Below are 27,975 nucleotides of genomic sequence, written 5' to 3' on the forward strand. Positions count from 1 at the left end.
ACAACCATTGGTGCGTGTTGGACGCTCCGCCCATGGAGGCGGTAGCGTAATAACAGAGTGAAGGAAATCGTGTAAAGACTGGCATCTGACAGCGCAGCAGTAAGCTACTATAGCTACGTCCAAAGTGTTGTTTGCTAGAACTATTTATATTTACTTGAAGTAGCCAACTGCTTCAGATTGTTTCGAATGGAGACCAGACAACAGGGTGAGTGAGAATTCCAACTCTCTAAAATTATAGAATAATATGTTCCACATAGTGTATTTTTGTTGTTGCATTTATTCAACTGGGAAACTAGTATTTAGCCAATTTAGCCAATTGTTTGTTACTTACAATTATCAGAGATGAACGAAAACTATTGTTCGTGTATTCATATTTGATATAGACATTGTTAACCTTTGCATATATTAGTAACCGTAATAAGCAGTTGACCTTGTATATGGGAGGATGGTCTTGATAGATGCGTCATAACTTTTAACAAATTCTTCCTCAAAAGGCAAACATTTTATCAACAGAGTAGCCAGTTCTCACATGACGCATCTAGGCTGGCTAATGGAGCACGTGGTTAATTTGTCCATTTCTGTCCGGTTTGCAACATGTTCCAACATGGTAACAAAATATCAAGTTCATGTGGATGTAATATTGCTCTGTCCCTCTGTTAGGTTAAAATTCATTTTGCAAACCATATGACTGGCTCAAGGGCAAGGCCACTATTTTCCCTCCCCACATGACCATCTGACCAAATAATTGAAACCTTGTGATTGGTATTTGGTTTGGAGAGGGTTTCTTTGTAATTGGCCCGATCTTCCAAATAGCAAGATGGCTGTCATATCTTGTTCACACTAGTTTAGGTTAACAGTTGATATTATAATCAACTTTCTGGTTCAAACAAGGTCTAGGCATTGGTTTATATCAACCTCTGGTTATCAAGTTACAGTCAGTGTGTAATGCAAGGGTTTTCAACCGGAGTTCTGCGGTCCGTGGAGGTACTGCAGGATGTGTGCGAACATGTATAAAGAAAGAAGTGTCCCCCCCCCAATGTTTTTATTAAAATCACTAGCAACAGAATATTATTTTTTTTGACTACATACCTACAGTAGAAAAGAGGAGAATATCTTATTTCTAATGATGTCCATGTTAATTATCAACTCCAAATATTGAGCAAATTACACTAATTGGAGCTAATTACACTCACTGGAGTATCTGACACAAGCTTAGAAAAAGCACCCATGAATAGATAAGCTTTCTTGACTGACTTGGACTCTCATTTTGCCAACCCACGGCTAACCTTTGTTTAATCAGCTGAACAGCTGTTCTTAGAGAAAATAAGCTATATTAGAGTTTACACTTCCTCTTCCAATTATAATGTGAGGAGGTCAAAATAATGAAACTATTTACCACATTAATTTTAAAATGTTGTAAGCCAGTATGAGGGTTTGCACTCAGGCTAAAAAGAAAGGTGGCCTGTGCGTAAGATAAAAAAATATATATAAAGTTCGTTCTAAAAGGACTAGCACTCAAACCATGAATAGGAATAACCCAAGGAGGCCGAGATGTAAAAATAATATACTTAATTTAATGAATGCTCAAAAAAATACAAAAGGTGACAGTGCAAGGTGCAAAAAAAGTTAATAAAGAGCATACCTTTCGGCCTTATACATTCATCACTGCTGTACAAAGCATTGATTACTTGATGACAAGACGTAACATTTTTTGGGGGGGTTAATGTTTGATGGGGGTCCGTGGGTCGCCAGTTTGCCTAGGAGCGGGTTCCTGAGCCAAAAATGTTGAAGACCCCTGCTTTAATGGACACTGTAACCTACGTTGTACACCAATCGCGTGTGTGTGTAACCTACTCTTTTTGTCTTGCACCCCATTCATTGGCCTATGAACATCAAATGCATCATCATCAGATCTGTACTCGAGTGTACTGAGCGACTTCAATGTACTGAGTGATGGTGCAGGGGTATGGGGTAAGACCTTGTAGTCTGATGAGTGGGTTATGGCCAGCAGGTTTGACATGCAACCTGAAGGTGACATGCCTTTGTTCAGTCCCTCCTTCCCGGTTATTGGGAGTATTACTGTAGTTACATTCATTTTGAGTGTGTCATCATGGGCCCACTGTTGAACAGTAAACCTGTGCAACATCAATTGCATATGTTGTATAGGCTACTGTGAATTGTAATAGCATGTGGTGATAAATCATTGGATTTAGATCCACTGATCTGTCTTGATGATTCTGCACAATTAAACCAGTTCCTATGCTTCCTGGCTGATGTTTTGGTCACTTTTGAATGCTGGCGGTGCTTTCACTCTAGTGGTAGCATGAGACTGAGTCTACAACCCACACAAGTGGCTCAGGTAGTGCAGCTCATCCAGGATGGCACATCAATGTGAGCTGTGGCAAGAAGGTTTGCTGTGTCTGTCAGCGTAGTGTCCAGAGCATGGAGGCGCTACCAGGAGACGGGCCAGTACATCAGGAGATGTGGAGGAGGCCGTAGGAGGGCAACAACCCAGCAGCAGGACCGCTACCTCCGCCTTTGTGTAAGGAGGAGCAGGAGGAGCACTGCCAGAGCCCTGCAAAATGACCTCCAGCAGGCCACAAATGTGCATGTGTCTGCTCAAACGGTCAGAAACAGACTCCATGAGGGCCCGACGTCCACAGGTGGGGGTTGTGCTTACAGCCAACACCGTGCAGGAAGTTTGGCATTTACCAGAGAACACCAAGATTGGCAAATTTGCCACTGGCGCCCTGTGCTCTTCACAGATGAAAGCAGGTTCACACTGAGCACGTGACAGACATGACAGAGTCTGGAGACGCAGTGGAGAATGTTCTGCTGCCTGCAACTTCCTCCAGCATGACCGGTTTGGCGGTGGGTCAGTCATGGTGTGGGGTGGCATTTCATTGGGGGGGCCGCACAGCCCTCCATGTGCTCGCCAGAGGTAGCCTGACTGCCATTAGGTACCGAGAGGAGATCCTCAGACCCCTTGTGAGACCATATGCTGGTGCGGTTGGCCCTGGGTTCCTCCTAATGCAAGACAATGCTAAACCTCATGTGGCTGGAGTGTGTCAGCAGTTCCTGCAAGAGGAAGGCATTGATGCTATGGACTGGCCCGCCCGTTCCCCAGACCTGAATCCAATTGAGCACATCTGGGACATCATGTCTCGCTCCATCCACCAACGCCACGTTGCACCACAGACTGTCCAGGAGTTGGCGGATGCTTTAGTCCAGGTGTGGGAGGAGATCCCTCAGGAGACCATCCGCCACTTCATCAGGAGCATGCCCAGGCGTTGTAGGGAGATCATACAGGCACGTGGAGGCCACACACACTACTGAGCCTCATTTTGACTTGTTTTAAAGACATTACATCAAAGTTGGATCAGCCTGTAGTGTGGTTTTCCACTTTAATTTTGAGTGTGACTCCAAATCCAGACCTCTATGGGTTGATACATTTGATTTCCATTGATCATTTTTGTGTGATTTTTGTTGTCAGCACATTCAACTATGTAAAGAAAAAAGTATTTAATAAGAATATTTCATTCATTCAGATCTAGGATGTGTTATTTTAGTGTTCCCTTTGTTTTTTTGAGCAGTGTATTTAAACTCCATTTTTTTTCACAATTTCTGAACTTTAATCCTAGTAAAAATTCCCGGTCTTTGGTCAGTTTGGTCACTTTATTTTAAGAATGTGAAATGTCAGAATAATAGTAGAGAACTCTTTTATTTCGGCTTTTATTTCTTTCATCACATTCCCAGTGGGTCAGAAGTTTACATACACTCAATTAGTATTTGGCAGCATTGCCTTTAAATTGTTTAACTTGGGTCAAATGTTTCGGGTAGCCTTCCACAGGCTTCCCACAATAAGTTGGGTGAATTTTGGCCCATTCATCCTGACAGAGCTGGTGGAACTGAGTCAGGTTTGTTGGCCTCCTTACTCACACACGCTTTAACAGTTCTGCCCACACATTTTCTATGGGATTGAGGTCATGTTGCTTCAATATATACACATAATTTTCCTGCCTCACGATGCCATCTATTTTGTGAAGTGCACCAGTCACTCCTGCAGCAAAGCACCCTCACAAGATGATGCTGCCACCCCCATGCGTCACGGTTGGGATGGTGTTCTTCAGCTTGCAAGCCCCCCCCTTTTTTCTCCAAACATAACGATTGTCATTATGGCCAAACAGTTCTGTTTTTTCTCCAAAAAGTAGGATTTTTGTCCCCATATGCAGTTGCAAACCGTAGTCTGGCTTTTTTTTACGGCGGTTTTGGAGCAGTGGCTTCTTCCTTGATGAGTGCCCTTTCAGTTTATTTTGATATAGGACTCCTTTTACTGTGGATATAGATACTTTTGTCGCTGTTTCCTCCAGAATCTTCACAAGGTCCTTTGCTGTTGTCCTGTGAATGATTTGCACTTTTCGTACCAAAGTGCGTTTATCTCTAGGAGACAGAATGCATCTCCTTCCTGAGTGGTAATGATGGCTGTGTGGTCCCATGGTGTTTATACTCACGCACTATTGTTTGTACAGATGAACGTGGTACCTTCAGGCGTTTGGAAATTGCTGCCTAGGATGAACCAGACTCTTGGCTGATTTCTTTTGATTTTCCCATGATGTCAAGCGAAGAGGCACTGAGTTTGAAGGTAGGCCACAGGTACACATCCAATTGACTCATATGATGACAATTACCCTACCAGAACCTTCTAAAGCCATGACGTAATTTTCTGGAAGTTTTCAAGCTGTTTAAAGGCACAGTCAACTTAGTGTATGTAAACGTCTGACCCACTGGAATTGTGATACAGTGAAATAATCTGTCTGTAAACTATTTTGGGTGAAATTACTTGTCATGCACAAAGTAGATGTCCTAACTGACTTGCCAAAACTTGGTTGAAAAACTAGTTTTAATGACTCCAACCTAAGTCTATGTAAACATCCAACTTCAACTGTAGACAGCAATATTTCACTTGTGGAATACTAAAGTTCTCTAGCATGTTATGTTTGAGCTGATTGAAATTTCTAAATGTTCTCTCAGTACGTATACAGCCCTAAAGTATCTGTACGTGAATTGCCTAACCAGGGTCAACTTCATCAGGCCAACAATGAAACACCTATGTAATCTATGTATGTGTCAAACATGTTCAGATGTTTGTTATACAGCATTTTTTTCTCTGGTTATGAACATGTTATATCCAAAGGCTGTATGTTTTAGAACATGTGACCTCCTTGGACAAAGTAGTCTAGGCATACACACTGAGTACAAAACATTAGGAACACCTGACCTTCCTAATATTGACTTACATTCCCTTTTACCCTCAGAACAGCCTCAATTCGTTTGGGCATGTACTCTGCAAGGTGTGTGTGTGTTTGAGTTCCACAGGGACGCTGCCCATGATGACTCCAGTGCTTTCCAAAGTTGTCAAGTTGGCTTGAAGTCCTTTGGGTGGTGGACCATTCTTGATACACACGGGAAACTGTTGAGCGTGAAAAACCCAGCAGTATTGCAGTTCTTGACACACTCAGACTAGAGAACGACCGAAAACCAATATTTTAGGCCGATATACAATATCATTAGACAGCCATGTATGCATTAATGAATACATTTTTTTAAAAACAAAACAATACATTTGACTTTGTTGATATGTAGTTAAATGGGAAAAATAAAGTTAAATAGAAAAAATCTGAATATATTCAGACCCCTTGATTTTTTTTTCCCACATTTTGTTACGATACAGCCTTACTCTAAAATTGCTTACATGAAAAATCAATCTACAAACAATACCCCATAAATGCAATGCGAAAACAGGTTTTATACATTTGCACAAATGTATAAAAAAAATACAAAAATGGATGAGACTTGAAATTGAGCTCCGGTGCATTCTGTTTTCATTGATCATCCTTGAGATGTTTCTACAACTTGTTTGGAGTCCACCTGTGCTAAATTCAATTGAATGGACAGGATTTGGAAAGGCACACACCTGTCTAGATAAGGTTCCACATTTGACAGTGCATGTCAGAGGAAAAACAAAGCCATGAGGTTGAAGGAATTGTCTGTAAAGCTCCAAAGATTGTGTTGAGGCACAGATCTGGGGAAGGGTACCAAAACATGTCTGCAGCATTGAAGGTCCCCAAGAACACATTGGTCTCCATCATTCTTAAATGTAAGAAGTTTGGGACCACCAAGACTCTTCCTAGAGCTGGTCGCCCGACCAAACTGAGCAGTCTGATAAGAAGGGCCTTGGTCAGGGAGGTGACCAAGAACCCGATGGTCACTCTGACAGAGCTCCAGAGTTCCTCTGTGGACAACCATCTCTGCAGCACTCCACCAATCAGGCCTTTATGGCAGAGTGGCCAGATGGAAACCACTCCTCAGTAAAAGGCACATGACAGCCCGCTTGGAGTTCGCACAAAGTTCTTGCTTTTGTAATAATGGGGTATTGTGTGTAAATTGATAAAGGAAAAAATCGATTGAATACATTTTAGAACAAGGCTGTAACGTAACAAAATGTGGAAATAGTCGAGGGGTCTGAATACTTTCCGAATTCACTGTAATTTGATTTGAAGGGTAATTCTCTTGATAAACTGGGTTAAGACGGCATGACCAGCCTTTCAAAGCACGTCATGGCTGCCAACATTTATTTTCTACAGGTTATTTAAAATATGATGGAGAAAAAAAACATGACTGTAAATAATTAATTATAAAAATAAAGAAATTAAGAAACTAACTTTCAAATGAAAGGAAACTTCTTTGCAGGGAAAAAACATGTTTGAATAAATGTGGGTTTTGACACCTGTATGGAAGGACAATAATATAGGCACTGCTGTTAGTTTGAGAATATAAAAGAACATCTGTTCAATGCAAATGGGTCCAATGTAACGTCATGATTTATGACCACTGATGCTTATGAAACTAGATATTTTTTTTGGTCATTTTCCTTTATATGGATTTTTTTATTTTTTTTGTAGCTGCCAGGACGCATCTCTTAACAATGTAGCTGCCAGGACGCATCTCTTAACAATGTAGCTGCCAGGACGCATCTCTTAACAATGTAGCTGCCAGGACGCATCTCTTAACAATGTAGCTGCCAGGACGCATCTCTTAACAATGTAGCTGCCAGGACGCATCTCTTAACAATTTAGCTGCCAGGATGCATCTCTTAACAATTTAGCTGCCAGGACGCATCTCTGAACAATTTAGCTGCCAGGACGCATCTCTTAACAATGTAGCTGCCAGGACGCATCTCTTAACAATGTAGCTGCCAGGACGCATCTCTTAACAATGTAGCTGCCAGGACGCATCTCTTAACAATTTAGCTGCCAGGATGCATCTCTTAACAATTTAGCTGCCAGGATGCATCTCTTAACAATTTAGCTGCCAGGACGCATCTCTTAACAATTTAGCTGCCAGGACGCATCTCTTAACAATTTAGCTGCCAGGACGCATCTCTTAACAATTTAGCTGCCAGGACGCATCTCTAAACAATTTAGCTGCCAGGACGCGTCTCTAAACAATTTAGCTGCCAGGACGCGTCTCTAAACAACTTAGCTGCCAAGATATATCGCTAATCAACTTAGCTGCCAGGATGCATCGCTAATCAACTTAGCTGCCAGGATGCATCGCTAATCAACTTAGCTGCCAGGATGCATCGCTAATCAACTTAGCTGCCAGGATGCATCGCTAATCAACTTAGCTGCCAGGATGCATCGCTAATCAACTTAGCTGCCAGGATGCATCGCTAATCAACTTAGCTGCCAGGATGCATCGCTAATCAACTTAGCTGCCAGGATGCATCGCTAATCAACTTAGCTGCCAGGATGCATCGCTAATCAACTTAGCTGCCAGGATGCATCGCTAATCAACTTAGCTGCCAGGATGCATCGCTAATCAACTTAGCTGCCAGGATGCATCGCTAATCAACTCAATTGACTAATGCAGCTATCGGTCAATAAATGGGCGAACTTGATCCTACTGCTACGGTTGGATAGAGCGATGGCTGTAACTCCGCACCCTTTCATATCTCTTCATCGCTCATATCACTTGCTGCGGTTTCCTGCAACTATGAGAACTATCTCAATGGCGATGACATTTGCTACCAAGCAATAAATGTGAATAATATCTAACAAGGAGAGCGTGGGTAGGAAAATGATGAAACGAGGATACACGTTAGACTAGAAAAGGCCAATATCGGACAGCTATATCGGCCTGGCTGATTATCAGTCGTTCTCAAACTGGTGCGCCTGGCACCTACTATCATACCCTGTTCAAAGGCATTTCAATCTTTTGTTTTGCTCATTCACCCTCTGAATGGCACACATAACCAATCCTTGTCTCAATGTTTAAAAATCATTCTTTAACCTGTCTCATCTACACTGATTGAAGTGGATTTAACAAGTGGCATCGATACGGGATCATAGCTTTCACCTGGTCAGTCTATATCATGGAAAGAGGTGATCCTAATGTTTTGTACACTTAGTGTATATCTGATCAACAATGACTAATTTCATAATTTCATAAAATTAACAATCTTTCCCCCTCGTTTCTGCTACCAAATGAAGAAAGAGGACAAGGCCATATCAGGACAGGTATGCTGCTTCTCTGATTATCTGACTGCCCTTCACAGGAATGTTCATGTGATGTGTCCCTTCTGACTGGAGTAATGCAGTATTACTGATTCATGTTTTAAGTCTCACTGTCGTGAGTGACTGAGGGACTGCACTCACTCTCACCTCCCTCCACCAATTGGATAAAAAACACCCCTGACTGTGTTAATTCACCTAATGAGTTTGAGAGCAACCATTTGATGAAGTTGCAGTCAGAGGACTATCTGAAATGGCATCTTCGACTTGAGCTAGCTATCACCACTGCTTAATTCTGCTGTGGCTGAGGCGAAGGACTGTGGTAAATCTAGTTTGATAATCCCTGAGGAAAACCCCACTACTATAGCCAGGTCAGAATTGATGTAACCGTTCGAGATGGTCTAAAACGGAAGCAAAAAGTGGAACCAATTTCCAGATAACCTCTGTTTATTTACTAACTGATCCATTTTATTTACCGTGGTTAAGAGCTATCTCATTGGTAAGGGGATTGGGGATTTACAGTAACACTTACGGTTATGTTGGCTCCGTGCTCCGTCTGACACAGGTTAAGTTTACAGGATTTGTTTCTTCTGTCAATACGTAATGGGTAAACTCGTTGAACATCAATGAGCTAGCGGTGATAATAGGAGATGACGGTGCTGTCGCTATCATTGTGCAAAGGTTGAGATGAGAGGGCATCAGTACATTTTCCATGTCGTCAAAATGGAACGCAACCTGTTTGTCTGCTTTGAGAGAGAGAGAACCATTGTGATACCCACTGTGATACCATCACTAATAGACAGATATTTCACCTTGGATGACAGACTTTAGCATGGCCAGAGCAGCCACAGTGTGAGAGATATACCTTTCAGTTTGCCTATAGGTTCATATCAGGTTGATTTGATTCTGTGTGAACAACACTGGGGTAGCTGTCAATACTACAGAATATTTGGTGTGGAGAAGGTTGTACAGCAAAACAATGATGACTTTGAGAACCTAGCATGTGAAAAGGAGAGAGTGTATTTCTACAGCTCTGGCCTCTGTGCTGCTGAATATAATTAGTGTGAGTTAATTGAGGATGAGTTGTCCAGCCACAGACTACCCAGACCTGCTGACCTGAACTGAGAATGTGACATTGATGTGTTCAGATGCGAAACATCCGAAATAGACTCCAAAATCAGGAGGAGTACACAAGGACAGATACTGTAACCTTTTAAAGTTTATGTAGTATTACAGAACCCTGACTGATTGTGGTTGGATTGATTTGATCGTACGTACATATCCCAACCAGAAGTCATGGATTACAGGCAACATCCACACTAATCTAAAAGCTAGAGCTGCCGCTTTCAAGGAGTGGGAGACTAATCTGGACGCTTATAAGAAATCCCACTACGACCTCTGATGAGCCATCAAACAATCAAAACATTAATACTAATAATATTAATAATAACATTAATAATATCTACTCTTCCTATGCCAGCTGTGATGCTTGTTGGATGTGGCAGGGCTTGAAACTATCATGGAATGCAAAGGAAAAACTGTCCAGTGATGTGAGCCTACCAGAAGAGCCAAATGTCTTCTATGCTCATTTCGAGGCAAGTAACACTGAACCATGCATGAGAGCACCAGCTGTTACGGACGACTGTGTGATCTCGCTCTCCGGAGCCGATGTGGGTAAGACCTTTAAACGGGTACATGTTCACAAGGTTGCAGGACCAGAAGAATTAACAGGATGTGTACTCGGAGCATGCGCTGACCAGCTGGCAAGTATTTTCACTGACATTTTTAACCTCTCCCTGACCCAGTCTGTAATACCTAAATGTTTCAAGAAGACCACCATAGTCCCTTTGCCCAAGAATGCCAAGGTAACCTGTCTAAATAACTATTGCCCCGTAGCACTCACATCTGTGGCCATGAAATGCTTTGAAAAGGTGTTGATGTGAGTCATGACCAGCATCATCCAAAATAGACTACTATTTACTAATTAACTAAGAATGTGTGTCATATAAAATATATTCACCCCACCCAGTATTGTAATCAAAACTTACCAGAAAATATGTGGTCCTTGGCTCAGACTTTGTAGTAGTGTGTGCTGAATAGCATCTCATTAGTGTGCAAGATCTTGAGAATCAGCTGTACATGTGATGGAAGAGTGCTCTGCACATGGGATGGAAGAATACACTGCATGCAGAGGGTTGCAATGCCATTGAATTTGGGATAGTTTAACCAAAATGTACCACAAGACCTAGAATTTACTTGTGTATCCCACAAAAAAGGTACACTGTTATAAGCTAACTTTCTTTGCTGAATTTAAGCAAAATTCAGAAAATTCCCGGGCTTAACATCCCATGGAAAAGTTCCAGAAAATTTAGGGCAGTCCGTTAGTGCAGACAAAAGATATCAAAGGATCTGGAAAGATTCTGTATGGAGGAATGGTCTAATGGTCTATTCCTCAAATGTGTTTTCCAATCTCAGTGCCATTGTCCTAGTAAGGGGAGGGTGCACAAAGTATTGAAAACAAGGGTGCCAATAATTTTGACAAACATTCTTTTGTAGAAAAATAAATGATTACTTGATAAACAAAATCTCTTTCTCTGAGTAATTGTATAAGAGACTAATTTTTCTTCATACAATATAGCTGAGTATTTGAAATATTTATTTTATAGTCTTTGTTCATCGCTATCAAGGGTGCCAATAATTTTGGCAGTGACTGTGGTGCTCTGTTAAATCAGAGGCAGGGATGGGGTGAGGTGTAGAGCTGTGTGGTGAAACAGCAATGTGATTTTCAGATGACAGGCTGCCAGGGAGTCAAGAGGAAAGTCAGAGTCCATCGACTCCAATGACATTCCGGCTGCATGGTTTCCTGTTTTTGTGCTCTTTCATATTTATTTCCATATTGATTATTTAAGGAACATGAGAAAATGTTAATGTATCTACAGCAGGGACCTCATTCAGGGCCTCAGGAACACTGCTAATGGACGCAGAACCTCACACTGGCAACAACACAAGACCTCTAAATTGTCAGATTTAAATTGAATGAGCCTATTGTTGACAGATTGACATGTCTTAATGACAACAAAATGATTCAATGAATATGATTAGGTTTGCACGTCTATGTGGCAAGTTGCTAAGCAACATATCCCTACCGGGGGCCTACCCTTTCACAGTGAAAAGATTAGAAACTGCTGTTCAAAGTAAACTGAATCCTTTCCCATTTGAGATGAGCGAAGTGTCAGTAGAAAACGAATGAGGTAAATCAAATGACCATACAATGCTGAGTTTGGTTATATTGTGTTCTGAAATATATTGACTATTACAAGCACTGAAGCAAGGCAAAATGACAGAGCTGTAGAGTTATTCACAAGGAGAGCTGCAGTTCATAATGTGGAAGGCTACATGAAAAGGCTCCAAATAAAGGTAACGGCTCCAAAGGCTTCTGATGAGAAAGTATTGGACTCTGTTCCCCAGCACAGCCTTCCTTTCTGTTATTGGGTTATGTGGCCAAACTGCATCACGAGCTCTGTGCCATGCCACCATTAATCTGCAGATGTAATGAGAAGCCAGGCCTCAGACGTGACTCATGTTTGTTAGTTGTCTTCTTTGTCTGGACAAAAACATCCGCTAGCTAGCTTGTCGCTGCTCAATAACATCCCTTAAGTTTAGATGTCGTAGTTATGTCCTGGCTCAGAGCTTTTCAACCTTGGGATTAGTGTAGGTTGGGATTTCTATTCAGTTTACATTGTCAGGTGTATTACTGTAGGCTTCTATAGAATGTACAGCCACAGTCTCTTTACTGTACTTCTTATGCAGTTATAAGAGACTATTGGTAGTCGGGACAATTAATGACTGATCTAATCTGCAGAGGGAACACCATGTCAGTGCTTTGGCCATTACTTCATCGGTCTGTGCGTCAGTCGTTTAGAGCAGGGCTGCAGATATTGACCAGACACTCAGTGCTTCACGTACCAGGAAGTGTTATGTTGTTTGTCTGGTTTTGCTTATATTGTGACTGTAAACACACACATGCACGCACAGATGCATGCATGCATGCATGCATGCACACACACACACACACACTCATTATCATGTAATTAGATCACTAAACAATAGATTTGTGCTCCTATTTAATTAGACACTGTTAGTCAGACCTATTGACTTTTTTTTGTTTTAGTGGAACTAGATAAGAAAGAACATCTAAGACGGTTAATTAAGTGATAATGCCAGAGATACTGGTGTTGAGAGGATATATTGCTGTTCGTATAAGGCCGGCAAACTGTGCTAATATATCCTCAACACCGGCTTCAATGGCATTATCACTTTTATACAACAGGTTACCAACATATTCAAATAATGATTGACATATTTTCATTAAAGAAACATTATTTTGATGACCCCCCGTGTGGTTCTGGGATTTATGCTCACAGTTCTTGTGATAATTTTGACCCCACGGGGTGAGATCTTGCGTGGAGCCCCAGATCGAGGGAGTTTTTCAGTGGTCTTGTATGTCTTCATTTCCTAATAATTGCTCCCACAGTTGATTTCTTCAAACCAAGCTGCTTACCTATTGCAGATTCAGTCTTCCCCGCCTGGTGCAGGTCTACAATTTTGTTTCTGGTGTCCTTTGACAGCTCTTTGGTCTTGGCCATAGTAGAGTTTGGAGTGTGACTGAGGTTGTGGACAGGTGTCTTTTATACTGATGACAAGTTCAAACAGGTGCCATTAATACAGGTAACGAGTGGAGGACAGAGGAGCCTCTTAAAGAAGAAGTTACAGGTCTGTGAGAGCCAGAAATCTTGCTTATTTGTAGGTGACCAAATACTTATTTTCCACCATAATTTGCAAATTCATAAAAAATCCTACAATGTGATTTTCTGGATTTCTTTTTTCTTCTCATCTTGTCTGTCATAGTTGAAGTGTACCTATGATGAAAATTACAGGCCTCATCTTTTTTAAGTGGGAGAACTTGCACAATTTGTGGCTGACTAAATCATTTTTTTGCCCCACTGTATAGCGTCACCTTCGTTTTGTTAGTTTGTTTTGTGTTCTTTCTTTATTAAAAGAGGAATGTATTCATATCACGCTGCGCCTTGGTCTCATCGTTACGACGAACGTGACAGTCTAGATACTTTTTATAAATTGTTTATATAAAAAGTTTATAAATTGCCTGGCTGATGAGACTGTGGATCGCGCAGTGAGATGGAACAGAGTAAATGGGCATTTCAACATCATAGCTTTAGCCGGTGATAACTTTTGGAATAGACACCAGCTGGAATGCAGTTTTAACCAATCAGCATCCAGGATTAGACCCACCTAGTTGTATATGCTCTTATAGACAACTGGTGGCCTTCTGGAACGGGTTAGCATTACTTTTCTCTAAACTACCCAGAAGATACTGTATCTTAGCTTTAAATGCATAAAGATATAAATCGGCTTGGAAATAGAAGCTCTAGTGTAGAGCATTACGGTCACTGGATCTAACGGTGGTTGTTAAACTATTTTGGGGTCATGCTGGGTATATTGACATTGTCTCGGTGATGCAGTGATCTAGTTCATCCAGTCTGAACTGTCGCCGTGTTACCATGGCAACAGATTTGTGAATCTGCCTTGCTGTAGCCTACTCAGCTCTTCTAGTTAGACCATTTGACAGCAGGGTGCCCGAGTTACTAGCCATGACTTACTGTATGTGATTGTTAATGTCCACCATATGCAAATTTGTAGTTTCCTAACCTTTGACGAGTTGGTTTAGTTTTTAAGCCTCCATCCTTGTCTATCCCCAGGTCTGTTGGACCCAGAGCCTGTAACAGAAGTAGATGAAGAGATGGTGTCAGATGTGGACCTCAACAACACTCTGACTGAAGAGAGGGAGGAAATATTGAGTGAACTCACAAAGGTAGTCCCTCTCATCAGCACTTTTCACTGATCTGTTTTTCAATGTTTAGCCTGGTATGTTGATCGAGTTGGATTCAAGAAAGCTCTACCTTCATTCTGTCCATCCAAATAAGCGAAAGTCTGCTGAAAGCCATTGTTCTGTAATTCAGTTCCCTCAGTTTATTACAGCTCTATAACCAACATCTATGTAGCGTATTAGGCCTCATCCCAAAACAATATTACACTTTTTGAGCATTCAAAATGAATGCTCTATAAAGCAAACAAGGTCACATATGGATACTTGAGCCCAAGGGGAAATTAGTATCCCTCTCTTACTCCATTTCTCTAATTCTCTTTTTTTCCTCTTTGTTTATCCCTCTAGTTAGAGGAAGACATCTCCACCCTTAGGCAAGTGTTGGCCTCCAAAGAGAAACACCACTCAGAGCTCAAAGCCAAACTGGGTATAACACCACTCATTGAGTTCAAACAGAACTTCAACAGGAGCTGGTATGACATGCAGACTTCCACTGCGTAAGTACCCAACATATTTCAATGTGTGTATTATGCTTCATGTGTCAAATATGTTGTTACAATAGATTCCAATGTGCATGGAGCCAGAGGGATGAGGGGGGGGGAGTCTAAATTAGACTCCTACAGTTGCCATTTATTGTTGCCATTTATAGACCGTCTCAGAGTATGTGCATAAGCTTAACATTTGGAGAAGAAAATAGGAAAATGGCACTCGGGCCAGGTGTTTTGCTCCTGACACCAGAGATTGCCTTTATAGGCATCACAGTGATGTATGTATGGATCCGGGTCTGTTCAGGCTCAGTGAGGCAGACATTGACAGGGAGCAAGCAAATTATTAGTGCTGTTACATCTACAGCAGCACAGTGCTGCCTGGCCCAGGACACATCTTCCCACGGGAGCAGCCAGTCAAAACAAACAGCAGCTTCAGGCTCTCTCTGAGACACTGATCAACATCAAAGCAATGTGTGCAGTTCTGACCAGGACAAACCCTGAAAGATATGTTAAGTGGACTGCTGATTTGTTTTGTAGAGCTCATATACACTGAGCGGATAAAACATTAGGAACACCTTCCTAATATTGCGTTGCACCCTCTTTTTGCCCTCAGAACAGCCTCCATTCGTCGGGGAATAGACTCTACAAGGTGGTGAAAGTGTTCCACAGGGATGCTGGCGCATGTTGACTCAAATGCTTCCCACAGATGTGTCAAGTTGGCTGAATGTCCTTTGGGTGGTGGACCATTCTGGGGAAAACCCAGCAGCGCTGCAGTTTGACACACTCAAACCGGTGCGCCTGGCACCTACTAACATAACCCATTCAAAGACACTTAAATATTTTGTCTTGTCCATTCACCCTCTGAATGGCACACATACACAATCCATGTCACAACTGTCTCAAGGCTTGAAAATCCGTATTTAACCTGGCTCCTTCCCTTCATCTACACAGATTGAAGTCGATTTAACAGATGACATCAATAAGGGATCATAGCTTTCACCTGGATTCACCTGGTTAGTCTATATCATGGAAAGACCAAGTGTTCACTCAGTGTAGGTCAGTTCTGTATTCATAGCCATTTTGTGTGAACAGTCATACAGTCGGCCTAGATCTCCTGTCTCCCTGGTTATTCAGTTACCAGAGTCACACTTTAACTAGGTGCGCAAATGAGCAGTGCCCCTCTCCAATCACTGTTACCATGGTGAGGGGGAACCGCAAGTCGCCAGGGCCAAGCAGATCCGTGGTGCTGAGGGATCGTTGGCTGGACGGGAGAGGAGAGGAGAGGAGATTAGGGGGCCTCCACTGTGTAAATGCCACAACATATCTCCTTAATCTCCAGTCTCAAAACCAACGCAAAACGGGGACAAGTGTGAAGGAGGTCAACAACTCCATCAACGCCTGAGCTGTATCTATTGTCAGTGTGGTTTGTTGTTGGTGTCCGTTATTTACTAGATAGCTACAAATCAAAATCAAATCAAATGTTATTTGTCACATACACATGGTTAGCAGATGTTAATGCGAGTGTAGCGAAATGCTTGTGCTTCTAGTTCCGACAATGCAGTGATAACCAACAAGTAATCTAACTAACAATTCCAAAACTACTGTCTTATACACAGTGTAAGGGGGATAAGGAATATGTACATAAGGATATATGAATGAGTGATGGTACAGAGCAGCATACAGTCGATGATGTAGAGTACAGTATATACATATGCATATGAGATGAATAATGTAGGGTAAGTAACATTATATAAGGTTGCATTGTTTAAAGTGGCTAGTGATATATTTACATCATTTCCCATCAATTCCCATTATTAAAATGGCTGGAGTAGTTACCCTGGTAACCAAACAGACTTGCTAGTTTAGCTAACCACAAACCATCAGTCCTAGCTTGCTATTATGAAAATCGAATTCCACAATGCCAATAATGTTTTCAATTTAACTTTTGCTTTCAAAAGCAGCTAAAACATAGAACATGTAAGAATTAACTAGCCATTGAATTCTACCGTGCTGATATGCCGTGCGCTATAGGGAAATAATGGACGCTCTAGAATGCTCTTCAAGCCAATCAGAAATTAGTATTCAACAATGCCACAGTTTAATTAAGCAATAAGGCACTAACTAGGCAGTGCTGTATCATTAATGTTGGCCAACCCATTTACCTGTGACAGTATTCATGATATATCACTGCTTCGCATGCATTATTGCTTTATAAAACGCTCACTATCATATTACAGTAACAATGAATTACATGTTTTCATTTAAATAGTTATTTTGAGTTCATTCATACAATTTAATTCTTCCACCAGAAGATATTGTCCGGACAAAAATCTTGGTCATGTTGCTCCAGTCGTTTAATTATTTTTGTGTAGTTGCTATGCAAAAGGCTCGTTGTCCGTTCTAAAGAAAATGGTTGCTATGCAGCCTTTAACTTATTGTCACTTGCTAGCTAACTTCAGCTAATTCAGTCACATCAAATATTGAACCTGGAATGGCAGTACACTAGCTGCATTTTCGTTTTTTGAACTTTTTTCGATTGGCATTTAAATGGATATGTCCATGATAATGGGGTTGGTGCATGATTTCGACTGGCTCAGAAAAGTTGTCTCGTCTACATGTAAACCATGTGTTTGAGTTCGATTTCATTCCATTCCAGCCATTACTATGAGCCCGTCCTCCCCATTTTAAGGTGCCACCAACCTCCTGTGTTATAAAAGCACATTGTACAATCCATGGGTCAGATGCAGACCATAGAGTGAATGGTGTCCAGACTTACAGTCTATGGTACTACAGAGATCGAAATTCAAAAGGGAAACTTTGTTGTTTCCGAGGTCGGACAGACAGACTGCAAGGCTTATATTAACCCCCGCTGTACCAAACTAAATTTTAGGCTGGAAGCAAGGACCAGTAATGTGCGAGTTGCGATAAATGCAAGAGACTATTCGGACAGCAACATGAACATGATATTCTTATGGAGGCGTAGTGATAATTTTCAGATGGAACCGTTAGCAGGCATAGGTGTGTCTGTGACGGCCAGATGTGGACCTCAGATTTCCATGCAGTCTGTGTCTAATGCACTGAGCAGTAATCAGGCTCTAGGGCCTGGGTCTCTGAGAGTTTGTAAGCCAGGCAGGCAGCATCCTGGTCTCATAGAATAGACGTAACATAGTAAATCCGGGACACTCAAATTAGTATGATATGTTACTTTTGGTATGGTTATATAAGACATATGGTTACTTATGGCAAAAATGAAAGTAAGGGAAAGGGGGGGATACCTAATGCATTCAACTGAAATCTATCTTCCACATTTGAATCAGAGAGGTGTGGGGGGCTGCCTTAATCGACATCCACGTCTTCGGTGCCTGGGGAAAGGGTGGTAGGTCGGTTAATGGGTAGGCGTATAACCTGACTGTCTAGCAACCCAAAGGTTGCGAGTTTGAATCTCATCACGGACAATTTTAGCTAATTAGCAACTTTTCAACTACTTACTACTTTTGAGATAATTTGCAACTACTTAGCATGTTGGCTAACCCTTCCCTAACATTAACCCTTCCCCTAATCCCTTTAGCTAATCCTTTCCCTAACTCTAACCCTTTAACCTAACACCTAAACTTAACCGCTAACCCCTAGCCTAGCTAATGTTAGCCAGTTAGCTACAGTTGCCACCTAGCTAGAATTAGTAACCTGTCATACATTTTGCAAATTCATAACATAATGTACGTTTTGCAAATTCGTAACATACACTGCTCAAAAAAATAAAGGGAACACTTAAACAACACAATGTAACTCCAAGTCAATCACACTTCTGTGAAATCAAACTGTCCACTTAGGAAGCAACACTGACAATAAATGTCACATGCTGTTGTGCAAATAGAATAGACAACAAGTGGAAATTATAGGCAATTAGCAAGACACCCCCAATAAAGGAGTGGTTCTACAGGTGATGACCACAGACCACTTCTCAGTTCCTATGCTTCCTGGCTGATGTTTTGGTCACTTTTGAATGCTGGCGGTGCTTTCACTCTAGTGGTAGCATGAGACTGAGTCTACAACCCACGCAAGTGGCTCAGGTAGTGCAGCTCATCCAGGATGGCACATCAATGCGAGCTGTGGCAAGGTTTGCTGTGTCTGTCAGCGCAGTGTCCAGTGCATGGAGGCGCTACCAGGAGACAGGCCAGTACATCAGGAGACGTGGAGGAGGCCAACAACCCAGCAGCAGGACCGCTACCTCCGCCTTTGTGTAAGGAGGAGTACTGCCAGAGCCCTGCAAAATGACCTCCAGCAGGCCACAAATGTGCATGTGTCTGCTCAAACGGTCAGAAACAGACTCCATGAGGGTGGTATGAGGGCCCAACGTCCACAGGTGGGGGTTGTGCTTACAGCCCAACACCGTGCAGGACGTTTGGCATTTGCCAGAGAACACTAAGATTGGCAAATTCACCACTGGCGCCCTGTGCTCTTCACAGATAAAGCAAGTTCACACTGAGCATGTGACAGACGTGACAAGAGTCTGGAGACGCCTTGGAGAACGTTCTGCTGCCTGCAACATCCTCCAACATGACCGGTTTGGCGGTGGGTCAGTCATGGTGTGGGGTGGCATTTCTTTGGGGGGCCGCACAGCTCTCCATGTGCTCGCCAGAGGTAGCCTGACTGCCATTAGGTACCGAGATGAGATCCTCAGACCCCTTGTGAGACCATATGCTGGTGCGGTTGGCCCTGGGTTCCTCCTAATGCAAGACAATGCTAAACCTCATGTGGCTGGAGTGTGTCAGCAGTTCCTGCAAGAGGAAGGCATTGATGCTATGGACTGGCCCGCCCGTTCCCCAGACCTGAATCCAATTGAGCACATCTGGGACATAATGTCTCGCTCCATCCACCAATGCCACGTTGCACCACAGACTGTCCAGGAGTTGACGGATGCTTTAGTCCAGGTCTGGGAGGAGATCCCTCAGGAGTCCATCCGCCACTTCATCAGGAGCATGCCCAGGCGTTGTAGGGAGGCCACACACACTACTGAGCCTCATTTTGACTTGTTTTAAGGACATTACATCAAAGTTGGATCAGACTGTAGTGTGGTTTTCCACTTTAATTTTGAGTGTGACTCCAAATCCAGACCTCCATGGGTTGATAAATTTGATTTCCATTGATCGTTTTTGTGTGATTTTGTTGTCAGCACATCCAACTATGTAAAGAAAAAAGTATTTAATAAGAATATTTCATTCATTCAGATGTAGGATGTGTTATTTTAGTGTTCCCTTTTTTTTTTAGCAGTGTATAATGCAAAGTTGGGTGATGGACATCCACAAATGTTTACATACCATATGAAACGTAACTAAATGTAGTGTCTCGGAATTTACATATAGAAAAATACGAAATGCTCTGAGACCAGGTTTGGCATCAGACTAGCAGGCTGTTAGACCTAGAAAACAAAGAGGAAAATCAATGGCTTCCCTTTATAGGCCAGAGCCCTAACAGTGGTATTTAAGCTGTACAAATGATCAAAGTGGTGCTATCCTGTGTGTCCCATCGATTCTGCAGCATCAATAGGGAAAAGTCTTTCTCACCTAAGCCTTGCTCAGGGTGCATTGCCTTCGGAAAGTATTCAGACCCCTTGACTTTTCCCCCATTTTGTTATGTTACAGCCTTATTCTAAAATTGATTAAATTGGTTTTCCCCTTACCAATATCCAATAATGACAAAGCAAAAACAGGTTTTTAGAATTTCTTGCTAATTTATTACCTAAAATATCACATTTACACAAATATTCAGACCCTTTAGTCAGTACTTTGTTGAAGCACCTTGGGCAGCGATAACAGCATTGAGTCTTCTTGGGTATGACGCTACAAGCTTGGCACACCTGTATTTGGAGTTTCTTCCATTCTTCTCTGCAGATCCCCTCAAGCTCTGGCAGGTTGGATGGGGAATGTTCCCGCACAGCTATTTTCAGGTCTTTCCAGAGATGTTTGATGGGGTTCAAGTCCGGGCTCTGGCTGGGCCATTCAAAGACATGTCTCGAAGCCATTCCTGTGTTGTCTTGGCATTGTGCTTAGGGTCGGTGTGCCGTTGGAAGGTGAACCTTCGCCCCCAGTCTGAGGTACTGAGTGTTCTGGAGCAGGTTTTCATCAATGATTTCTCTGTACTTTTCTCTGTTAATCTTTGCCACGATCCTGACTAGTCTCCCATCCCCACAGCATAATGCTGCCACCACCATGTTTCACCGTAGGGATGGTGCCAGGTTTCCTCCCAACTTGACGCTTGGAATTGGTAGTTCCTAACTTTCCATTTAAGAATGATGGAGGCTATTGTGTTCTTGGGTACCTTCAATACTGCAGAAATGTTTTGGTACCCTTCCCCAGATCTATGCTTGGACACAGTCCTGTCTCGGAGCTCTATGGACAATTCCTTCAATGTCACGGCTTGGTTTTTGCGCTGACATGCACTGTCAACTGTGGGACCTGATAGATAGGTGTGTGAATTCCAAATCATCTCCAATCAATTGAATTTACTACAGGTGGTCTCCAATCAAGTCGTAAAAACATCTCAAGAATGATCAATGGCAACAGGATGCAACTGAGCTCAATTTTGAGTCTCGTAGCAAAGGGTCTGAATACTTATGTAAATCAGGTATTTCTGTTTTTTATTAGCTAAAATGTAATACAACCTATTTTAACTTTGTCATTATGGGGTATTATGTGTAGATTGCTGTGGAAAATGTTGCATTTAATCCATTTTAGAATAATAATAATAATAATAATATATGCCATTTAGCAGACGCTTTTATCCAAAGCGACTTACAGTCATGTGTGCATACATTCTACGTATGGGTGGTCCCGGGGATCGAACCCACTACCCTGGCGTTACAAGCGCCATGCTCTACCAACTGAGCTACAGAAGGCTGTATCGTAACAAAATGTGGAAAAAGTCCAGGATTGTGAATACTTTCCAAAGGCACTGTATGTATACTATATGCAGTGAATAAAAATGAATCAAATCTGCTGTCCACAGGTAAAGGATATTCCCATCGGGCATATTTGTATAGATATGATGCTGTGCTGGAGAATCAGTTACACCCTGGCTCCAACTCTGACTATGAAACTAATCTGTGTGTGTGTGTGTAGTGAATAGTGTTCTGGACAGGGATGGGAAGAGCACAGGAGTGGCTGTCCTAAGATATCCTGTTATTTGTCTGTTTTGATCATCACCGTCTTGTCTTTTCATTTGGCCAGGTACAAAAAGACATCGGAGACGTTGAGCACGGCAGGTCAGAAAACGTCAGCAGCGTTCACCACACTGGGAACAGCCATCAGCAGGAAGTTTGGGGATATGAGGTACAGTGTCACTGGTGCCTATGGCAACCACGCATCAAAATATTGAATATCCTATCAACTAAATCCTTATGCTACATCTTTAAGCCTACAGCTATTGAAACAGAATACAGGGGCCCTCCAGTCAGAATGACCACGCTCCCCCCTTGTCTCTGCTTCTCTGCACCGTCTGCCTTGTCATGTGCCCAATCCTCACTGTTGCTGTGGTTGATCCAGACAGGGGGACATGTTTGCATTGCGTAAACCCAGAGTAAGCGACTTTCTGCAGGCCAGATTGGATGCAGGCCAGATTGGATGCAGGCCGGGGTGGGTTTGGATCAAAGCTTGGAGAGCTGTGATCAGGGCTGGGAGAGCTGTGAGCTAGCCCGCAGTGACTGACCACGATCAGCCCTGAAGGACTGGAGCTCTGACAAGGCATGGTGGCACAATAGAGCTCCATGGCTGGCCAGTATTCTGGCTCTACACTCTGCCACTGGGGAGCTATCGTATCACAGACATCTGTCACTGGTAATGCAATACTCAGACGAGTCATGACAAAGGAAAACTGTGATTTACTGTTATACCTGTCCATGTAGTGTGTATTGTCGAGGTGTCAGTCTTTGTTTTGTTCTTTTAATATTGTTGTCATTATTGCATGATAATGACATGTAACAAAATACTTGGAATAGTGTATTTATCAACCAATTTTGTTTGAAATCATGTTTAACATTAATCTAGAGACAAATGGACATTCTTTCATGTATTCCAGCATGTTTGGCCTTGAGTTAATGTATCTCAGAAGGTATGCCCCCTAGTTTGTGTGTTTGTGTGTGCATGCAAATGAGTTCCTGTGGATTTTTCGTGTGAATTATATATACAGTACAACACATTATTTTCACTATGTTGCCCAGTGAAATGAAAAAGTGCCCTGGCCCACTTGCATTGGGTTTGAAATATGCTCAAAGTATTATTTAGCTAGGAGGTACCAGACAAAGCAAGGTATGTTGCCTGTGGTGATACTTGCTGCTGGCTTTACTTGGCACTACAGACTGCCGATTTCTATTTAAATAGTTGCAAGCCAAACATTTGCATTCTATTTCATAATGTCGGCCTGCAGTACAGCATAGAGTATGGCATTGCCATAGCTTGGATGATTGCTTGGTTAACTGTGTGTGTGGACTGGATCTTTGTGTGGCTTTTCTTGAAAAGAAGATTAATTCAACTCTGCTGTATTTCTGAAATTAAGTCACAATGTACAGTATAAGTGGGGCACTTGATACTGTCATTCAAATGTCTTGAAATATGTTTGTTTTTTCATCTCTTTCTACGCATCAAAAGATCAAATTCACTTGGGTAAGATATTGTGTTTTATCTCAGTAGTCTACTTCTGATTTGGAGTCTGATATTCTGTGTGTCTTTGCTATGACTGCACTGAAACTAGTCAAAAGACCAACTAAGATTGTGGCCATTTACTTACTTAAATATGAGCGTAATTAGGGTGATGACTACCAACTGAATGGGATCATTTCCAGGATTTGATTGAGAAAATTCCGGTGCAGTCACATAATAGTGAATAAGCCAGCTCCTCAGATCTGTAGCAAACTGACCACTAGGCTTTAAAAAATATATATTTCACCTTTATTTAACCAGGTAGGCTAGTTGAGAACAAGTTCTCATTTGCAACTGCGACCTGGCCAAGATAAAGCATAGCAGTGTGAACAGACAACACAGAGTTACACATGGAGTAAACAATTAACAAGTCAATAACACAGTAGAAAAAAAGGAGAGTCTATATACATTGTGTGCAAAAGGCATGAGGTAGGCGAATAATTACAATTTTGCAGATTAGCACTGGAGTGATAAATGATCAGATGGTCATGTACAGGTAGAGATATTGGTGTGCAAAAGAGCAGAAAAGTAAATAAATAAAAACAGTATAAAAACAGTATGGGTATGAGGTAGGTGAAAATGGGTGGGCTATTTACCAATAGACTATGTACAGCTGCAGCGATCGGTTAGCTGCTCAGATAGCTGATGTTTTAAGTTGGTGGGGGAGATAAAAGTCTCCAACTTCAGCGATTTTTTTTTTTTTTTTTTTTTTTTTTTTTTTTTTTTTTTGCAATTCGTTCCAGTCACAGGCAGCAGAGTACTGGAACGAAAGGCGGCCAAAGCATGCATGACTTAGTGTTGTTGACCATAGCATGTTTTATTTGAGGGTAGACCAATATGGTTACAGTTGTGTTTTATTTTTATTTCTCTTTTGTACAATTACCATTACTAGTTCTCTAGAAGTTGTTAGTCATATGTATGTGTAAGATGTTTTTAGATGATACTGCATGACTAAGTCGTCTAAGAACAGTGTTGAGTAGGGAACTACATGTACTTCAACTAGTCATTTAACTACAAATGCTTTGCAGTAGGTTTGTGGTAGTTTAACTGAATTCAAATAGTGTTTTCAGTAGTAAACGTTTTTACCATGTAGCAGTGTAAGTAACTACTGGAACTGCACTACTTTTTTGGCTAAAATATGGGTGAAGTAGGCAATACTTGGCTTTCCCAACACTGTCTAAGAACATATATCATATTACACTATAAGCTATTATATTCCTCTATAATACTTTAATCTAAAAACTGTATGTTTCTTTTGGGCAATCGGATGATGGGTAAATCTATATTATAGAAAAGTTTCCGTACTGACTAGTGTGTGTGCTCTGTGATTTCTGCTTTCTGTAAATCCATGTTAATGATTGAACTCCTCTCTTATCTGGGCCATGCTCTCTGGGGACAGCTACTCTATCCGCCACTCAATGAGCATGCCCGCTATGAGGTAATTGTGTGTAGTGATAGGGTTAGTACTCCGTTAGATCCCCATCCTTAGCCACCCAGTCATTCTTGTTGTCTTAAGGCTGAATGTTTGTAAGCATTATTATGAGGGGAATTGGTATTGTTTCAGAATTTACAGGTATAACGTAATCTTGGTCTATTTACTGCAGCAGTCATCAGGACAAGATAGCTAGAAATGTTTATCTGACCTGTTTATTAAAAGATAAATGTGTGAAAATACAGCAATCATAGAAATCCTAACACTAGAAAAAGCAACCTTTCAATTACACTGAGCATACAGGTCTTCTCACAGTGTTGTGTTGATAGAGGACTGTAAGTGCAGGCAGCTTTAGTATAGAGAGGACTAAGTGCAGGCAGCTTTAGTATAGAGAGGACTGTAAGTACAGGCAGCTTTAGTATAGAGAGGACTGTAAGTACAGGCAGCTTTAGTATAGAGAGGACTGTAAGTACAGGCAGCTTTAGTATAGAGAGGACTGTAAGTGCAGGCAGCTTTAGTATAGAGAGGACTGTAAGTGCAGGCAGCTTTAGTATAGAGAGGACTGTAAGTGCAGGCAGCTTTAGTATAGAGAGGACTGTAAGTGCAGGCAGCTTTAGTATAGAGAGGACTGTAAGTGCAGGCAGCTTTAGTATAGAGAGGACTGTAAGTGCAGGCAGCTTTAGTATAGAGAGGACTGTAAGTGCAGGCAGCTTTAGTATAGAGAGGACTGTAAGTGCAGGCAGCTTTAGTATAGAGAGGACTGTAAGTGCAGGCAGCTTTAGTATAGAGAGGACTGTAAGTGCAGGCAGCTTTAGTATAGAGAGGACTGTAAGTGCAGGCAGCTTTAGTATAGAGAGGACTGTAAGTACAGGCAGCTTTAGTATAGAGAGGACTGTAAGTACAGGCAGCTTTAGTATAGAGAGGACTGTAAGTACAGGCAGCTTTAGTTAAACTGTAAACAACAGTAAAGGTATGGTGGCTGGCTTCAACCGTTGTGCAGTTATACTTCATGGTGACTCAGATACATGTTGTATAGTAAAATTATAGTATTGTGGAAAACTGATCTGACTAATCATCCCATTAGGAACTCGCCCAGTTTCAAGTCCTTTGAGGAGAAGGTTGAATGCACCGTTTCCAACATAAAGGTAATGTGAAACATTACACATGTTGCTGTCAGAGCAATGACTGAGAGCTATGAGAGATTTATTTACGTAATGTTGAAGTAAGTTAGGCTGGGATTCAATACGATTGCGGATTTGGACAATGGCCCATTTTAAAGGTAATTTTTCGATTTGAGATATGCAGCGTTTTTTAAGAATGTGTCCCTTCCGAATGCGGTAACATTGTCTTTAAAATGTGCATTGCGAACAAAGCACGATCGGATTGAATCCCGGCCTAAGTAAAGTCAACATAAGTAAAGTAAACATTGTGTCTCAACAGTATTCGGGTCTTTCTTGTTTACTCCTTTCTTTCAAAGCTTCACTTCCTCTAGTTTAGGTATTCCATAGGGCGGTGCACAATTGGTCCAGGTTTGGCCGGTGTAGACCAGTATTGTAAATAATAATTTGTTCTTAACTGACTTGCCTAGTTAAATAAAAGTTTTTTATTTTTTAAATCCAGTCTATTTTTACAGCTCAACTAATTGAAGTTAAACACTACTCTCTGGAGAACAATCGCTCCACTTTGAATGTGAGCATTTAGAGCCAAATGTTGTCATCAGCAGGGTTGTTAGAACACCAAAGAAATGTCACAGATTCTTATTAGTTTTAACATTGTTGTTTGCTTTTGTGTGTGTACCTCTGCATTTTTGTTTTTGGAGCAGACCAAGGTGGGAAGCCAAGGGCGTGGAGGGAGTTTTGAGGAGGTGTTGTCTTCAGCCGCTCACGCCAGTGCCCAAGAAACCCCCAGCAACAACATGTCCGAGAGCAGTGATCATGAGAGGACCTGCTAGACCAGTCTGAACCACTCAACTACCTCCCCAGACCAGGATTAGCACTCTACTGCCCCTCACTGGCCCAGAGGCCACATTACCTGATGTGGAGTGCATTACATAGGCCTATCTAACCAAAGCCCCATCAGTACCAACACACATGTATATTATCTACCTGCTACTTAGCTTTATATGTGTTTCCATACAACATCAAAAAGAAAGATTGTGATACTGTAAATTACTCCTGTCCTTTATTTCATTTCTATGATTACAACTATTAGCTTTTTGTATTAAAATGAATGTCGCATTTATATCAAATGTATTTGAAAAACAAAAAATAGTGACACATTTCTTCCCAATTCTAAAATGAGACTTTAAAAAAATGTTATTAGTATTAGGGCTCTATTCAATCCATATTGTGGAAGTTTTAAATGCAGTGTTCGTGCATTCACGGTAAATGCTGCATATGTTAGCTCAATCGGAAATGTACCTTTTCTATTTTGCAATCTGTACAGCTTCAGCAATACACATTGAATAGAGCCCCTACTTCCAAGAGTGGACAGTCATATAACACTATTGGGGGGAGGGAGTTGTATTTGATACTTGAAATTGCATGTGCTGGGTTTGTGGGCCAATACTGTTAATGGGGACCAAGATAAGGCCTTGTGCTGGAATCTACTGAATACACTGTCACACCTTTCGAATCATATTAATATCTCATTTATTCCAACTGTGCCCCGTTTGCACATGAGCCTTGATCGGGGACAGAATGACCATCCAGTATATGTATATGATACACAATTTATGCTTATTATAGATCACAGCTGTCAAGCTGACACCCTGTGGGATTAAACGTTTATTTTTAAATGTGTTCATTTCTGGTTATTATACTGCTAATCTACAATAATGAACCATAGAGCTGTTTTTTTTCTTCTATTCTATTTACATAATTAGCAC

The 27,975-nt window shown here is 41.6% G+C and overlaps 1 protein-coding gene across 6 annotated transcripts; it reads left to right on the forward strand.

The window, feature by feature from the left end:
* LOC118398704 (tumor protein D53-like) lies at nucleotides 1–27,889 on the forward strand. 6 transcript variants are annotated; one of them, XM_052471037.1, is made up of 8 exons: nucleotides 1–205; nucleotides 8,553–8,579; nucleotides 14,351–14,463; nucleotides 14,824–14,972; nucleotides 22,190–22,291; nucleotides 25,056–25,094; nucleotides 26,173–26,233; nucleotides 26,911–27,889. In XM_052471037.1, exons 1-8 carry the CDS (start codon nucleotides 187–189, stop codon nucleotides 27,037–27,039), a joined length of 639 nt encoding a protein of 212 aa, XP_052326997.1. In that variant the 5' UTR covers nucleotides 1–186; the 3' UTR covers nucleotides 27,040–27,889. The 6 variants fall into 6 exon arrangements, with proteins under 6 accessions (XP_052326997.1, XP_035650221.1, XP_052326996.1 ...); XM_052471036.1 differs by lacking the exon at nucleotides 25,056–25,094 and adding an exon at nucleotides 4,530–4,642 and having other exon boundaries at nucleotides 3–205; nucleotides 26,908–27,889; XM_035794328.2 differs by lacking the exon at nucleotides 25,056–25,094 and having other exon boundaries at nucleotides 26,908–27,889.
* The last annotated feature ends 86 nt before the right edge of the window (nucleotides 27,890–27,975 follow it).

This window comes from Oncorhynchus keta, chromosome 19 (assembly GCF_023373465.1).
Source record: "Oncorhynchus keta strain PuntledgeMale-10-30-2019 chromosome 19, Oket_V2, whole genome shotgun sequence".
NCBI classification, from domain to species: domain Eukaryota; kingdom Metazoa; phylum Chordata; class Actinopteri; order Salmoniformes; family Salmonidae; genus Oncorhynchus; species Oncorhynchus keta.

What these genes read in the sequence shown, in the direction of transcription:
- LOC118398704 (XM_052471037.1), top strand. An exon ending in TATTGAGTGAACTCACAAAG is followed by an intron (nt 14,464 to 14,823) that starts GTAGTCCCTCTC and finishes TTATCCCTCTAG; the next exon opens with TTAGAGGAAGACATCTCCAC. An exon ending in ATGAGCATGCCCGCTATGAG is followed by an intron (nt 25,095 to 26,172) that starts GTAATTGTGTGT and finishes TCATCCCATTAG; the next exon opens with GAACTCGCCCAGTTTCAAGT.